Source organism: Labeo rohita, chromosome 13, assembly GCF_022985175.1.
Source record: "Labeo rohita strain BAU-BD-2019 chromosome 13, IGBB_LRoh.1.0, whole genome shotgun sequence".
Classification (NCBI taxonomy): Eukaryota; Metazoa; Chordata; class Actinopteri; order Cypriniformes; family Cyprinidae; genus Labeo; species Labeo rohita.
The window spans coordinates 6,828,823-6,847,077 of record NC_066881.1 but is presented as its reverse complement, the minus strand read 5'-3'; the positions used below and the strand labels follow the sequence as shown (position 1 = coordinate 6,847,077).

General features: G+C 34.6%; 1 protein-coding gene across 2 annotated transcripts in view; it reads right to left on the bottom strand.

Moving 5' to 3' along the window:
* ubr2 (ubiquitin protein ligase E3 component n-recognin 2) overlaps positions 1 to 18,255 on the bottom strand; it is a 41,795-nt gene that overhangs the window by 23,125 nt on the left and 415 nt on the right. The window contains exons 2-13 of one of the 2 annotated variants that reach the window (XM_051125937.1): positions 14,946 to 15,205; positions 11,238 to 11,316; positions 9,250 to 9,360; positions 8,905 to 9,035; positions 8,549 to 8,687; positions 8,380 to 8,442; positions 7,798 to 7,918; positions 6,873 to 6,980; positions 6,064 to 6,152; positions 3,081 to 3,179; positions 293 to 456; positions 84 to 183 (exon numbers count right to left, since the gene is read on the bottom strand). In XM_051125937.1, the coding sequence (XP_050981894.1) occupies positions 84 to 183; positions 293 to 456; positions 3,081 to 3,179; positions 6,064 to 6,152; positions 6,873 to 6,980; positions 7,798 to 7,918; positions 8,380 to 8,442; positions 8,549 to 8,687; positions 8,905 to 9,035; positions 9,250 to 9,360; positions 11,238 to 11,316; positions 14,946 to 15,205 (1,464 nt within the window). Of the gene's footprint in view, positions 1 to 83; positions 184 to 292; positions 457 to 2,898; positions 2,998 to 3,080; positions 3,180 to 6,063; positions 6,153 to 6,872; positions 6,981 to 7,797; positions 7,919 to 8,379; positions 8,443 to 8,548; positions 8,688 to 8,904; positions 9,036 to 9,249; positions 9,361 to 11,237; positions 11,317 to 14,945; positions 15,206 to 18,255 lie in introns of both variants that reach the window. The other variant, XM_051125936.1, reaches the window with a different exon arrangement.

The window sequence follows — 18,255 nt, the reverse complement described above, 5'->3', positions numbered from 1 at the left end:
CAAACAGGACACACATAACTGTTTCAGTGTCCAATTTCAATTACCACCAACACACAATCTTAAAATCAGTTCGGTATAATCACCTGCATGCATTTTAGCAACTCCAAGAAAGCGTCAAAACCTTCCAGATACTTTTCCCTGAGTTGGTCGGTCCACTCTGTTGGACGGCTTATCAGGACATACCTGCGTCCAAAAGAAACGCTTCATGAAATGGGAATTTTAGACACAAAATGGTAACTGTATATGAAGTTCTTCCTGTGTAAATGGGCCGAGGACAAGCTCTGTATCTTACTTGAGGTCTCCTATAAGGCTCTGCACCCGGCGGAATTTGAAGGCCTGTTGTGCGGTGTAGCGTTCGAACTGAAAGCGGCCCTGCAGGTCTCTGTGTCTGAGGTGGTCCATAAACGTGCGGATGATGGTGGTCATCAGGTTCTCCTCTGTGATCAACATCCGCGCCTGAAAAATATCAGATACACCACTTCCACATCTGGCAGACTGCTGGGGGTTTGGGTGGTAAGCAGTTTTTTCTATATGTGAAATATTGAGAGAAGAAGATGAGACAGAGGAGAACATAAAGACAAAGGCAAGGGAAATGAAGGAGGAAAGGGAGGAGAAAGCAGACATTGAAGTGCAATGGGAAATTAAAGTGGGAGAAGGAAAAGCGAAGGGAATGAAAACAAGAGTCGAAAAAAATTGGCCAGAAAGTAATTTTTTGGTTTTGGCAAAACTAAATAATTTACTGATTAAGAGATGTTTAATTGGTACTTCTCCAATGGTGCGTTTTTGACTATGTTCATTTTGTGTACACAGTGTGGACAAGCTACAACAGAAACCTGCCAGCTGTTATGAAAATTTAGATATCTTGATTTTAACTAATCTACTTTGATTTGATGTGTAAACGCAAGTTCTCTAAAACATTATTTGTTGCATACATAACATCCAATAATCACAACAAGCCCTGCACTTTTTTAACTTTTAATATGAAAAAGTCTGAGCTTTCAAATTCTATAATAATTTAAATAAGAGTTTGTAAACTTAACATTTACCCCAAGAAAGCCATTCAATGTCCATATTTCATATTTCATTTCAAGGGTAATTTGCTAAATATATGCAGTATATTTCAAATTTAATATATACATCATATTGATATATATAGTAGTCAACATTTGAAGTGGATCAAAACCTTTCATCAAAGTTGTCCAAAACAACCAAAACAATACCCATTCTTGTTTTAGGACAACTTTGATGAACTTTTTTATCCACTTCAAATGTTGACTACTGTATTATATCATTAAATACTTGACATACAAGTTATGTGCAACTTAAATGGTTGAAATGCAGTTGCAATGGGTACTGCAGTCCAAATTCAAAATATTGTTTCTCCCGCCACCTTCTCAAGCACAACACTCACACGGGTTGCCAGATTAAAGAGACACAACAGAAACGAGCGCAGCTGACAATGGAAGTTAAGGAACTATACACTGCAAGTTTATGACTTGATATATCCAGGGGTTAAACCAAAAATCTTTTGACCGTAAATTTTTCCTCGGCCAAACCCCATTCCACAGCACTACCTGTCAAACGCTCAGTTTAAGATTTTTTTTTTCCTTCTAGTAATATTAATAAAAAAAAAAAAGGTATTTGTACTACAGAGATGGCACACACACACAAAAAATAAAAAAATAAAAAAAATAAAAAAACACAAAAGTGGCTTGTAGGTACATTTTCAGATGTTTAATGAGGCTCAGACGTTACATGAGTGCAATTAAATTAATAAATTCATGTTGAGATTCATGTTTTAAATATAACATTTTGAATATAGAAATACTACATTTAAATAACTAAAATTATGCGTCAAAAAAATCAGTGATTTTATCACTGAATCGTTCAATAAATTGATTTGTTCAAACAGCTGATTCATTCAGGAATGAAGCAAGTGAATCCCTGCATCCCAATGTGCATACTATCCACCCAATCTGCCCTAAGTAGTACTGAAAATTACTATCACATAGAAATTAGGATGGAGAGTATGCACATTGGGATGCAGGCACTGTATGAATGGGTAATGATGAATCACTGACTCACTAGATGCTTGCTTTTAGAGATACAACTGAGCTGTTACTTTATTTTAAACTGTTTTTGTTGATGAAATACAGTAAAATCAGGCAGTAGTGTTCTAGTCAGACAACATAAACTACTTAATATGAACAACTTTTTTATTGAACTGTTGTATTAAATCAATATTACACTTGCAAACTCCCTAAATAATTAAAAGCTGTCACTCTCCTTTATCGCAATCTGTGGCCGCACAGAAAATTGTCTATATAGTTCAATACACTGTATTTTTCACCAACTGGCAACCCAGAGTGTTGAAATACTAATGGTTAAACTGGCAGTGGCCAGAATCACACGGACCAAAACACAACAGACATTCAGACATAGAATGCACATTTTCAAAATAGAATTACTGGCTGTAGCAATGTTTTTCAGAGAAACAATGCGCATTTCACATGTTTCCTAAATACCTGTGAATGTATTATGGTGTTTTTGCTTAGATATAGTCAAACAATTGCACACAGCACCCCTAAATATTTACATACAATTCAGTTTTTGAGTGTTAATTACTTATTAAATATTAAAAATTTTAACAACTATACTATTTTCACATATTGGCTAAATGAAATTTTTATTTTCTATTTCGATAAAAAAATCATTTCAGTGCAACACTAGTAAAGAGGAAGGAACAAGAGTAAGAAAAGAAGCAGGAACAACTGTAAAAGGAAATAAGACAGATGGAAAGTGAAAGAGTGATAAGAAAAAGGAAACAGAAGAGACCAAAAACCCAAAGCGACAAGCCCTCTTCTTCATGGCAGGCCGCCTCTCTTTGCATGTACTTACCAGAGAAGGCACGGTGAACATTTGCACAGAAAGATCAGTGACGGAGAACTCCCTGTCGTGGTCGTCTTTCACGTAGTCGCTCTGCAAGCGCTCATAGTTCTGCAGGCAGTGGTGAAGGAGGTGGAGGAGAGGAGAAAGAGGCAGAAGAGAAAGGAGAGGTGTGTGGGATTGGCGGTACTCACCACAGTAGGGGCGGTGAAGAGCTGCACTGACAGAGAGGTCACTGACACTACACGCTCGTGATCGTCCTCCATAAAATCTGTCTGGAGGCGCCGGTAATTCTAAGGGAAGGGGGGGAAGGGGGCAGATTCACCTTCCGGGTCAGAGGTCAGGGGCCATCTGCAGTTACGTCCCCCGACTTGATTCTATTTCTGATACACACGGTGAAGTAACACTGGGGCAAGTGTGGAGCCGGGGGACTCGAGCTAAGGCTAAACTTTACACACTGTCCTTACACTAGACTTTCTAAAGTTGTTTTAATCTAAGGTACAAATCGGTCAGACACACCTGTGTGAGGGCCCTATGATTTTCAAAATTTGGAAAAGCAGACAGAATTGTGGAATCCATTCAGAAATTAATTTTACAGTATGTCTGTGCATATTAAATAAGACAAAAAAAAAATGCTAATACGAAGTCTATTGTACAGTATAAGCTACTAATCAAAATATATATATAATAATAAAGTAAAAATTATTTAAGGAAAATCTGACTATTTCTCATTCAATTACCAGTATTTTTGATACATTTAATAGTAAATTATTAAATAAAAATTTAAATTAAAATATCAATATTAAATCAGATAACGCAATTTCTGAAAAAGGACCATAGGACCATATTATTGTAAAAAATAAATAAATAAATAAAATTACTTAAATTGTAAAAGTTTTATGAATTCAATTGATTAGAAGAATTTTGGGAACAAATAAAACATGTCCATAAAAAAGTAATTTGCTAAACATTTATAAAAAAAAAAAAAAAAAAAAAAAAAAAATTTACATTAACAATTTTAATTAGAAAAATTAAATAAAATTTGAGGGGAAAAGGGCCCTACACCAGAGTGTAGACTGAGACACTGATTTCCTGCTGTCACAGCACGACTGAGTCAGTCGGAGAACTGCAGCGGGCGGCGAATCAAAGACAGCCAGAGCAGCTCTGCTAAGTCATAGTACAGTATCTCTATTACACATGCTCGCTCACTGAGACGATACCCCTCACTGAACAGGGAATGGCTGCTCAAACTCTCTTATCCTCACAGATCAGCTGAATCAAACTGAGTGTGAAGTGAAAGTGAACTGGATGTTCTAGCAGAAATACAGACTTGGCATATTCTAGACATGCTTGTACAACCAACATCAATTTTGTCTCACAAGATATTTGAGTTCAATCTATAACACTGATTACCACAGGAAATAATTTCACCAGTTTGTAAAAAACTAAAATTTTAGGTCAGTAATGCACTTACACTGAAATGTGTGTCAAGTTTGCTGCATGTAAAAGATGTTTTACAGATATGGTTTCCGGTACTGTATTTGTGTGAATAATGTCTGGAAATTATCATCATGACATGAGGCAACTTTTAGTTAAAAAGCAACTAATTTCATGCTAGTCTAATGTGAACGAGTATCATGTTTGGTGGCAATATGTTTAAAATGTACGCATTCTTAAGCGATGCACCACACTATATAGACTTTCAGCATAAAAGCATTAACGTAATTTGGGTTGAAAGTATTCTCTGTGGTAAAACAAAACATGACAAATTCTTAACTTGTAACATGGACCCAACACATTTACCATGACACTTGTGTTTTGTTTGTTCACTGAATTTAAAAATCAATAATTAAAAGGTCAGTTCACCCCAAAATGAATAATCCAATCAATCAACTCATCCTAAACCAATGAGGTTTGCTCTGGTGTGTCAAGTACGGTCGAGCTTCTTTTTACCATATTCACAAGCTCCACATAGTTGTTTGTCTCTTCAGAAGATGTAGATTAAACCACTTGATTTACATGATTATTTTTACAGTGTCTTTATGAAGTACACTGCCATTCAAAACTTTGGGATCAGTAAGAATTTTAATATTTTAAGTAGTTTCTTATGCTCATCAAGGATGCATTTATTTGCTCAGAAAAAAAAAAATAATATTGTGAAATATTATTTCAATGTAAAATAACTGTTTTCTCTCTGAATATATTTTAAAAAGTAATTTATTCCTCTGAGTCAAAGCTGAATTTTCAGCACCATTAATCCAGTCTTCAGTGTCTCATGATCTTTCAGAAATCATTCTAATATGCTGATTTATTATCAGTGCTGAAAACAACTGTGCTGCTTATTTTTTTTTTGGAACCTGTGATACTTATTTTTTCAGGATTTTTTATAATATTATATTATTATATTATATAATATTATAATATTATAAATTTTATAATATTTAATAAATAAAATATAAAAATTTTGTAAAATATATACTACCATTTAAAGTTTGTGGTCAGTAATTTTTTTTTTTTTTAAGAAATTAACACTTTTATTCAGCAAGGATGTGTTAAATTGATAAAAAGTAATAGTAAAAAGACTTATATTGTTAGAAAATATTTCTATTTTGAATAAATGTTCTTTTTAACTTCTTATCAATCAAATAATCCTAAAAAAATAAAAATAAAAACAATGATTACAATGATTTCTGAAAGAGACACTGAAGACTGGAGTAATGGCTGATGAAAATTCAGCTTTGCATCACAGGAATAAATTATATTTTACACTGTATTAAACTGAAAACCACTATTTTAAACTGTATTAATATTTCACAATATTACGTTTTTCTGTATTTTTGAAAAAATAACGAGCATAAAATAAAACATTAAAATTCTTACTGAACGAATATTTTACTGGTTTGGAAAAACATACGGGTGAGTAATTGATGATCATTTTTTCATTTCTGGGTGAAGTATCCCTATAACACACAGGTTGTCACAGAGTCCCAGAAAGTCTTTCAAAAATGTTACTCTGTGCTATGAAGACAGATTATGTATTATGCATTATGTTACAATTAAATTATTTTGCTTCATGGATTCAACAAATAATGACTGTTTTCTAAATTTTCAACACTTTTTGGGGCATCATGTGGTCGATCAATATAGGAACTATGCCATTGTAAATGGAAGTCTTACCTTTGCAAACTGGATGGCAAAAAGTTTCTTGTACTTTGGATCCATGAGTAGGCTGCTCATAAAGAGCTGGTGGTAAACATTTCTCGCTCCTGGAGGAAACACAAGATTAGAAACGGCATGAAGAGCATGTCCCAGTCAAATTTCACCCCACAACAAAAATTATAGTTACCCTTCATTTTAAAGTGTCCTTATTACAGTGTAATTATACAGTTAAGTTATGAGCAATATTAATTAACATCATGTACTTTCTATAGGGATAGGTGCTTTATGTACAGTTTACTGTTATTATTACTATAGCAAATATAACACATACATACAACATAAACAAGAACACTGCAAAATGCAGTGTTACCAACATTACTTTTTTGGGTAACTTTGCAATTAATCACATTTTCATCACAAACCTCATCACTGTAGTGCAATTAAACCCTATATTTATCTTGCTGATTTAAACTATTGTATTGTAGGATTGTTAAATAATCAGGATGGAAAGACACTCAACTCAGAACAATGGGAATAAAAATTTCAAATGTACAGACACATTGCAGTAATCAGACTCAAAAGCAAAATTAGTCTTGTCAGTCATGAAATGAAAAAATAAATAAATAATAATAATTCTCCAAATAAATTTCACTTATCCTAAAATATGCTTCATATTCATGTGATGTGAAACATCTTAATCAGTTTGTCTTTTGATTTTGGTGTAAAATGTGTTTTGAACATGCATTCATGCCATTCACTGAGCTGTGTGTTTCTGCAGTGCTGCAGTATTTTCGTAGAGCTGATGTCAGCACACTCATTCCATTCACCTTTCCACATCTTGGAGTCACAGAGCATGAGCGTGTCCACCAGAGATGAGTTCTCTCCCTCCGGTCCTCGCTGCAGACCCACCTGACACAGGATTCTCCTCAGAGCATCTGTTGAGGAAAGCAATAAACTCAGGCACTGATTCATCACATCAGTCTGACACAGAGCACACCGCTATATTAAAAATGTCATGACATGAAAAAAAAAACAAAAAAACAATAAAAATAAAAAAAAAATAAAAATTTCCCTTGATCTTTGTACCATTAAAACATTGCCATTATAGAATAGAACCCATCATACAGTATGCAGATGCACATTAAATTTCTGAAGTAGCCATGCACTTGAGCTACTCCAGTCAACAGGACAACTGGAAGAGTAATGGGACGTTCGCTTTGATAAGTCCTGTTTAAATGGCTGGTCTGCATTTCTGTACAGACTTCAGAATTCAAGCAGCAGAAAAAAAAGGCGGGGCGAGCAGAGCTCATTTGCATTTAAAGCAGCCTCGACCAGAATGAGATGATTTTTGCAGAGCTCATTTTGACAAGGTAAAAAGGGTGTTGTTTTACACTACTATTGAGATTTTTTAACCAAAGTATATTATAGACTTTTCATTAAGACCCTAAAGAATCATATCAACTTGTGGAAAATGGGCATCTGATGACCCCTTTAATATACATTTACGATAGGAAATTTACAAAATATATTCATGGAACATGATCTTTACTTAATATCCTAATGATTTTTGGTGTAAAATATTTTTTTTTTGGCTATATTCATGCTTCTTATGACTGGTTTTGTGGTCCAGGGTCACATATATTGATATATAATATAAAAAAAAAAATGACATTACCAGAAAAGCATAAAGTAAAGAATTCAAAGAAAAAAAGAAAGAAAAACAGAAAGAGAGAAAAATATACAAAGACTGACCTGAGTATCTGATGGTTTGGCCAAGCCAGGTGAGAGCTTTCAGTGCAAAACACTGATGCGCCACTACAGATGAGTGCATGACTTGAACCCGCAGGGGTTTCGTCTGCCGACTCGTGTTCCTCTGCAAATCATTTGTCCAAACATATTCAAAAGCAAATTACATTTACATGAACACTTTAATGATGCTTTAATTTCTGCAAAGTTGCCCCCACAATGCTATATTGTTTTGGATGGTTGCCAAGGTGTTGCTATAATATCCCTCCTTCAATGTCAGTCTATGGGACTGACTGCTTAGAGAGGTCATAGCACATCTTTAAGTTGCAATAATACAGGGACATGCAAGAAACCAAAGTTTGATATTTATGGCAATAGTAATAATAATATTTGTTTTATCTAGCTTGTGAATGCATCATTGTCTGGTACTGAAATTGCTACATGCAAATTTGGGAGCATTTTCCCACAAAACTTCAATGAATGTCCTAGTTAACCTGACCTTTTAGAAAAGCAAAAGCAAAAAACCCAATCGCTTTACACGTCAGTGGCAAACGGATGGGATTTGTGATTGTTTAGATTAGAACTTACCACAATAACAGATTTGGCCTGCTCACAAAACTGGAAGTCCCCAAAGCGAACAGACTTCCTGCCCTGAATACAGTGAACAGAGGTAATCAATGAACAAAAGCAAGAACTGGCTGTGCTTAACCTTAAGCCTGAATCGTGGCACTGTGAAACGAACAGCAGGTGAACTTACATCTCTGTCAACGGTGGTGGCGAAACTGACAGCCTCTTTCTGAGTGCAGTTCACAGCTTTCTGTAGTGTATAGATGACCTGCTCGTACGTGTGGACCTCGTCGTTGAACAGCATGCAGTAGTACGTGTCTCCACGCACCCTTGAGAACAAAATAAGCAAGTTGGATTTCGTCAAATATACTAACACACAGTAATCAAAATCGATCACATGCATGAAGGATGATCTTGATTTAAATGCACCCCCTAAAAATGGTTCTTCTGATTAGGGATATTAGGGATTTAACCCCAATAAGCTTCATAAGTAATTTTTGACTGGAGGGTTAAGAGAAAGGCCATATGAGTGCTATTGTGTCTTACGGTGGCTCAAGGCCTTCAGGTAGCTCGTCCTCTTTGTCCCAGGTGAGCATGTCCACAGCATATTTGAGGATGATGGAGAAAACATTATACGTGCGAGCAATCATCTCATCAGATAGATTAGCCAACGGATCCTGCCAAACAAAACAGGGAACACAAGGTTTGTTTTCAGCTTAACCCATATACTATTCTAATAATCCAACAAAATCCAAGATTTGGTTAATAAGATGTAATGTTGTACTTATGAATATTACAACATGCTGAAGTATTTGTGTGCTACTGGGAATCGGTTCCATTTAAATTCCCATTCCTTTTGTTAATTCTGTCACAGAGGAAAAGGTGTCTCACCTTCTGAGAAGAGTCACCGATATTGGGCTCGTGTTTCTGACAGTAAGGGCCCTTCTTCCAGGCCTCTGTGTCGCCACAGTCGCAGAAGCCTCCTCCTCCTGAGGTGGTCATCTACAGAGAGCACAAAGAGCCACTTACTCACAAAGACAGCAGCACATGACAGAGTGGATCTCAAGTCTCCTACATCTGTATCTCAGAAATAATAGACCTGTCACTGTCAAAGTCGTGAGTCAAGAGACATATGACCGTCTGCTCTAGTGTTCCTTAAAACAAATGCACGTTCTTGCAGACGCTGTGAGGAATTATCTCCATATAGCAGACTTCAATGGTGCCCACGAGTTTAAATGTCCAAAATGCAGTTTAAATGCAGCTTCAAAGGGCTTTAAATGATCCCAGCTGAGGAATAAAGGTCTTATCTAGCAAAACGATCGGTCATTTTCTAAATAAATACATAAATAAATAAATGAATGAATGAATAAAATTCATATACTTTTTAACCTCAAATGCTCATCTTGTTTAGCTCTGCCTTACGCATGCATACTCTGTATAATCCGGGTCAATACAGTTAGGGTATGTCAAAAAACTCCCATCTCATTTATCTCTTCCAACTTTAAAATCATCTTACATTGCTGCAGAAGTACCGACCCACTGTTTACAAAGTAAACATGCAAAGAAGGTCGAACGCCCTTTGCAAAAAAGGTGAAACAGCAATGTAGGGTGAATTTTAAGTTGCATTTTGGAAGTTCAAAATCAGGGCACCATATCAGTCCATTATATGCAGAAAAATGCAGAAATGTTATTCTCAAAAAACATAATTTCTTTATGACTGAAGAAAGAAAAACATGAACATTTTGGATGGCAAGAGGTGAGTACATTATATGTGAATTTTTGTTTTGGAAGTGGACTTCTCCATTAACCTTTTCTCTAACTTTTATTACCTAATATTTTACATACAACTTCTAAGGACTCTAAATTATCAGATTATTATACAGGAAATGCAAGAATAGTTTATATTGTAATGAACAATTACTAGACTGAATCAACTTACTTGATTATCCATACATATCATTAAACAGCATTCCACATTTTATTCATTGCATTTTATGTTTTGAACCCCATAAAAAAAAAATAAAATTAGAGAAAAAAAAAAAAAAAAAAAAAATAGAGATCTTACCCTAATCATAAAACTAAGACTAGGCCTATGTCATTTAATAAGATAAGACATTATTGGGAGAGATAAAGTGAAAACTTATATTTATATGCTTTTTATGCATGCAGTCTTCTATACTGTTATAAAAATGTTACTGATGTACACTACAAGCTATCAGAATTACATTTTACTTTTCGGCCGTATAAATAGCAGAAGCTGCACCAAAATGCATTTTTGCTCAGACTGGGTGAGCGGAGGTTCATATTCCATTATATCATAATATACGAGACATTATGCATCAAATATGATACCCAGAAACTTATAACTATTTTTTTTTTTTTGCACAAACCATCCTGTTTCAAACAAAGGAGTTACAAATATTTAAGCCAGAGGTAAAACTGAAACAGCACTTAAACTAAAAAGCAGACTGTTCATTTTGTTAGACTGGCTGTTTGATCTTCACAAATGCAACAGCCCCATCTGTCCTGTAAGCTTTACAAGGATCTGCACCATGAGTCACAGTCCTCAGTTTTAAACACTGAAAAAGTATGAACTATCATTTTGGTTGAGCCATAATGACTTCTCTGTCTTAATTTGGTTGTACAAATGTAAACAATTTTTTTATATTTTAGTCAGGGAGAAGTCAGGGCTCACGTGGCAGAAATGCAGCCAGCTTCTACTGCTCCAAATGAGACTGACCTGCAGCAGACGGACTCAACATTTGGTATTTGACACTTTCTCTGTGGCTGTCACACCAACATGCTGATACATACCCGAGCGAGATGTTTAACAATGGTAAAAAGAAAACGCTACTGTGTGTGTCTCTGTTTTCTCTTACCCTGTAGCGATGCTCTTTGTGGACACTGCCTAAGAAGCACTGCATACACAGCACGCAGGTCGGATCAGCCGCACACTCCCTGATAAGGAAAAAAAAAAGGAAACGTATATTTACTTATGTATATTATATATTTACTTATAGAGACAATCTGCATCTGTAAAATACCTCAGTGACCTGCATACAAATAAACCATTTTGTAAGTAGCATAGAGACACTCACAAATAAGGGTTGCTCTACCTCATTTTGGCCCAAGGCAGCATGGCATGCTTTATGTAAAACAATCCCAGTATTCACTTCAAGTGAATAAGTCAGTTACAGTGTCCCAATTCACGTACTATCAGTCCTAAATAGTAATCGAAATTAGAATTAGTGTGTCCTAAATTGTATTATGTTGAAACGAGCATCCCAAAGGTACCCGGACGGTTTACCATTTCATATGGAAATTCAAAGTGCAGATTCGTGCACACTCTAAGGGCTAATATTGTCCACAACTCATTGTGATTTGAATACATAATCAATGGGTAAATAAAGAATTTTATAGAAGTTTATATAAAAGGGTTTGAGCAATTAATAAAACCTTACAGAATATAAATTTAATCTACCATAGCATCATGAAATTTTAGAAAGATATTATTTGACTACTAACTTTCAAATCCATTATACTAATTAGCAGAATTCCCCATTTATAAACCATTTAATTGTGAAAACATTCTCAAAATCTGTGCTCAACAATTTAAAATCTTAATGTTTAAGTTTTGGTTAAAAAAAAAAGATTCTTAAATATTACTGTTTAGATTGTTTAATACTGTTAAAAGGTATGTGTGTTCGCTTGGTGAACAGTACAATTTAAAAGTGGAAAAAAAAAAACAAAAAAACAAAAAAAAAAATTGGCACAGCCTTTCATCACTTTCAGTTGTTCCTACATTTATGTGCCAATCAAAAAAAATATATATATATTGTAAAAAAAATAAAAAATAATAAGTTACTGACGAATCATAATTTCAGAGTTCGCATTAACTAAAAATTGTCTGTCATTGATGGAATTTTTTTTTTTTGTAATCAGTGACAGAAAAAATCTGAAGGCCGTCCGTCATTGACAGATTACACTGACAGTGATCGATTGTAACTTCTAACTGTAATTCCCTCTCCTGCCCAGTTGGTGGCGAGTGCAGTAGCGTAGTGGAGCAGCGGAGAACTGGATCCACAACCAAAACGAAACTGTCACAAATGTTTTTCTATGCGTTTGATTTTGCACAGGTGAGAACACAGAAGCTACAACAATCTAGCACACCACATTAAAGAGCGTGAAAACTGTATTTATTGCTTGAATTTCCTAATGAAATGGACAGAATTTGAAATCTGAGACTTGTTTCGCATCAAAAGCAGCACAAAGGATTTAAGAATCGATACTGGTTCAACTAAATGAGAATCTATTAAAATTGAGAAATTGTTTGTTTACCCAGCCCTAGTGTATTTTGTTGTTTTAAAACACTGTGCTGTCGTCCTGCAGGTTCATAACTAAATATGAAAATGTGAACAAAAATAAACGCAATTAAATGTGTTATTTTAATTAAAATATGAAAGTTAAAATGACGGATAATAATACATGACGACAGAATGTCCGTCAAAATAACTGACAATGTTAAAGTCTAGCATGACCTCTGCATAATTTGTTTCATCAATAACTTTTGCTTAAAATTGGTAGGCAGATTTCATTCAGGTGTAAACATTTAGTGAACGAGACCCAATGGTTCTTCAGATTAAAATAAGTAAATAAAGCCATTTCAGAGCAAATATTCCACCAAACAAAACAAACAAAACACTCCAAAACAAACAAACAAAAAAACAACCCTAGGGTTTGAATTGCAGTCAGCGCAACATTACAGGACTGTAAAATAAATACCTGAAAAAAAATTTAGGATGCAAGATATATTTCACACACCGTTCACATCCCCAGATCAGATTCTAATCTGGTAATACCAGCATGATAAGCATTCTGGATATGCGTGAGCGCTCTTATTTGTTTCTCGAAGAAACAGAGCAGTACAGTACATACTCCAGTCACCTCCGGCCTCTTAGCCGGCTTATAGTGATCTTGCCTAAAGGACTTAACCTAACAGCAACCTGACCTAATTCAGCCAAGACCTCCATGACTGTGGGAACTCAGTGACCTACAGTATCCCAGGTCAGACAGCTACAACAACTTTAACAACATACACGCATAGATTAGGGCTAATAAATATTGTGATTTATATACAAATAAATATTTATTATTTCAAACTTAAAAGGAACACTTTTTTTGAAAATAGGCTCATTGTCCAACTCTCCTAGAGTTAAAGAGTTGAGTTTTACCGTTGTCGAATCCATTCAGCCGACCTCCGGGTCTGGCGGTAGCACTTTTAGCATATCTTAGCATAGATCATTGAATCTGGTTAGACTGATAGCATCTCGCTCAAAAATTACCATATGTGACCCTGGACCACAAAACCAGTCTTAAGTCGCTGGGGTATATTTGCCAAAAATACATTGTATGGGTCAAAATGACTGATTTTTATTTTATGCTAAAAATCATTAGGAAATTAAGTAAAAATCATGTTCCATTAAGATATTTTGTAAATTTCCTACTGTAAATATATCAAAACTTAATTTTTGATTAGTAATGTGCATTAAGAATTTCATTTGGACAACTTTAAAGGTGATTTTCTCAATATTTAGTTTTTTTTGCACCCTCAGATTCCAGATTTTCAAATAGTTATATCTCGGCCAAATAATATCCTATCATAACAAACCATATATCGATGCAAAGCTTATTTATTCAGCTTTCAGATGATGTCTGTTGATCTCAATTTCGAAAAATTGACCCTTATGACTGGTTTTGTGGTCCATGGTCACATATATAATGACAATATTTTTCCTATTTAAAACTTGACTCGTCTGTAGTTACATTGTGTACCAAGACTGGTGAAAAATGAAAAGTTATGATTTTCTAGGCTGATATGAATAGGAACTATACCCTCATTCCAGCGTAATAATCAAGGAACTTTGCTTTCATACCATGGGTGCAGAAGGCGCCATAATATTACGCAGCGCCTGAAAGTGACCACCACTAAGTTTGTGTAGATGCAGAGTTGCAGCCAGCAGAGTTCAGGCGCTGCGTAATATCATTGCGCCTCCTGCACCCATGGTAAGGCAGCAAAGTTCCTTGATTATTACGCCGAAATGAGAGTATAGTTCCTAGCCATATCGACCTAGAAAATCGCAACCTTTCATTTCTCGTCCCTCTTTGTACACAATGTAACTACAGAAGAGTCAAGTTTTAAATAGGAACAATATTGAAAATCTTTGGTGATTTTTGAGCGAGATGCTAGTGGTCTAATCGGATTCAATGATCTATGCTAATCTATGCTAAAAGTGCTAATGCCAGACCCAGAGATCAGCTGAAACTCAACTGCTTAACTCTAGGGGAGTTGGAAAATGAGCCTATTTTCAAAAAAAGTGGATGGTTCCTTTAAGTTCATAATTTTTAATATTAAACTGCTAATTTACTGCTCAATTATTATTAATTATTTTTGCAACACAGCCATGATTGCTTGTTTTTAAGTGCCTTCTGACATCAAACAGATTGAGAATCATTGTGAATGCAGCGTAGATGAGACTCAACACCCTTCTTTGGGTGGATCAGGAAGAGATGAAGTATTGACATTGTACCTGCAGGAGTACGTTGGCTCTCCCACTTTAAACACATGACCACAGAGCTGTGAGGGTTGGTTGTTCTGTTCCAGCTTGGCCAGTCCCACGGACGGCTCTTCCCCACACAGGTACCACTCCAGTGGGCTCTGAAGCAGCAGTTGAGCCAGCAGGTCTTCATTCTGAGGGTTCAGGTTGGGGCCAAGGCAGTAGATCTTGGGGACATAGCAGGCCAAGTGCTGGTACACCTCTTTGGGCAGGTTGCTCGCAAGCAGCCATTTCTATGGACAGATGGACAAAATATTAGACACCAAGAAAAAAAAAAAACTTGACTTTAACAACTATAAAATTGTGAATAAATAATTCTGTTAATTTGTGCTACAGAGTAGACACAGAGATTCCCAAAAAATAAACTAAAACTGTAACTGGCAAAGTAAATAGGTCAGGTGGACAAAGGTCAGGCTTGAAAAAGAACACTAGTGGTCAGGTGGTCAGTATTTGATTGCACTGCTGTATATTTGCATGGCCTGAAAGGCAGTCATTTTCTAAAACATTTCTCACACAAGCTCATTTTCCTGCAATTCCTAAGCTGAACAATGACACAAAAGATCATTCTAGAGGTGTGTGTGGTGACCAAAACCTTATTTCACAGTAACAGTATTTCATTGAGGGTAAACATTGGGAATAATATTAAATAGACACATTAGTTACATAATTGCATGTAATATTTTGGGATAATCCAGGGAATTAAATGGGAATGGGAATCAGATTTTTCTCCTTTTCATTTTTTAACAGATGAATTTACTTAATTTACTAACAGATGAATGTCACACAAAGTTCAGGCATCAACCTTGACATTATTTACCACTTAAATTAGAGACAAACTTTTTAAAACATCAAGTGAAGTGGAGTTTAGTTGCCAAGACCTCACAACTTTACACATTATTATAGATGTGCATCTCATATGTATTCACATATAAAAACTTAAAACTCTGTTTTTTTTTTTTTTTTTTTTTTTTTTTTTTTTTATGAAATGAGCACACTTATGTATGCAGAGACACAAAAAAAATTGTTATCACAGATTAATTACATTGATAATTGCAAACATGTTTCTATTATAAGATTTCTAAAATGTTAGTTTTAAATACGCAAATAAGAAGGACAATTTGTTGTTTGCAGATCAGTTTGATGTAAGTGAAATTCATACTGTCCTGACAAAATGCCAATAAAAGATTGGAAATAAATATGCAAATAATGAATTATTTAATGCAATATGCACTAATTTGCATACATTTCTACAAAATGTACAAAAAAAAAAAAAAAAAAAAAATCAAAACACTGAATGAAGTCAATTTCAATATTCTTGTTTAAGTTTTTTTTTTTTTTTGATATATTAGAGTCAAATGTTTTTACAGAGGGAATTTTGTGTTGTCGTTTTGTTTTTGTTTTTTTTTGTTTGTTTTTTTTTCACCCATTTTTTTACTCCATAATTCAGAAAGTAATTTGAATAGACAAAAAACAATACACTTTCACAATTTTGGAGGGAATAAAATATTCTATATAATCAAGCAAATTTTATATTAACAAATCCCTCTGTAAAAACCTTCAGGATACAGACAGACTCATTTTGAGAAAACGGCCTTTAAAAATATGTTTTGTAATTGAAATCTATTGACACAAATAAATAAAATGCTATAAAAGAAACATTTCACAGGGTCTTTTGGATATTTTCTTTCCACTAGTCTGGAAAAAAAACAAAAAAAAAAAAACAATGAAATACCAAAAAGCCTAAAATCTCAAACTTGACAGGTGCATGGAAAAAAAAAAAAAAAAAAAAAAAACTGTTTTTGCCTGCAGTGTCTCCCCTTAAATTGGTCAAAAACAGTATTTTTAAAATTCAAATGCTGTTCTTCTGATTTCTGAAAAATGACTGCAAGATGCATTTCATAAAAGTATTATCACATTAATATTAAATATTAACATATTAGAATGATTTCTGAAGGATCATGTGAAACTGAAGACCACATTCAAGGCTTTTACATTTTGATAATTGTGTTGATAATATTATATTATCAATACAGTTATCCAAAAAAAAAAAAATATTTTACAATATTGATAATATTTTACTATATTGCTGTTTTTATTGTATTTTTGACCAAATGTAGCCTTGATGAGAATAACAGACTTAATAGCTTTTGTTCTAAAATCCCTTAATTATTTAATAACAGACTAGGCGTTTAACCAACATCGCCATCACAAAGCGAAACTAGGCCTCTAATTTAACCTCATTAAATAAATCAAATTTTAAGACGGCATCAAATGTTTTTAATTGAGAATGCAATCCCGGAATGCATTCGGACGAAACATTACTACAATTTTTTTTGTCTTTTTCCTTATAGAGTGTTCAGAATTAGTACCTTAGAAGTTGGTAATACGAAGCTCACTACGATTTGTAACTACAGCATGCGATTCTGACAGCATTTTTTTTTTCTGAAGGAAATACTGTAACAACCTAGCTGACGTCCAACAGCATGTATGTGCCACAATCACACCTTAAAAAAAAACACAGGGATTACGTATACAAGGTAAGTGGAACTTGGCAGTCTTTGTGACTGTCTACATCGACCTACTAACCTGGATTTAGTGCTAGAGCGTATAGCCAAACAATCCAGCATCTGTTTTCAGACAATTAACCATGCAAACATTGATTTGAGATTGAAGATCAGATTGTCGTTTTATATCAAACCTATAATCTCAGTGACCTGTTTCTCATGCACATGGTGTCTGATATACATACCCAGGATAATGTGCAATGCTGTCTTTCGGTCTATCAGACCATAGAAACCGCAACAAAATGAGGTCTTGCATGTGGTTTAATATAACCACCATCAGAGCTACTTTGTAAAAACAAACCTACTTATGTTTTCGAGATCGATGTGCCATGTAAATGCAGTGGGTTAGCCAACATCCAAAAAGAAAAACACGTAACTGGGCTATAAAATTAATGTTTAGTTTGTAAACCACAACAATCTTCTACACCTGCTATACAAGAAACCAGAAATACAGCTTATACTAACTAGGAACGCAGAAAAACTACAATTTCCCAAACTCTGCTTTACTCTGTTCAAATTAATTTAGAGAAGCACAATGTTAAAAGAGCTGTTTGTGAACAAATGTTAATTGCACCACAAACTAAATGACGTAAAGATGAACAAAGCACCCAATGTTGTTTTTATCCAACTCCTGACAGATCTCTTCAAACGCCAACATATTTGACAGCAACGCCTCAAGTTAAACCCGAAATGCAAAAAAATAAAGAATGTTTTACTTG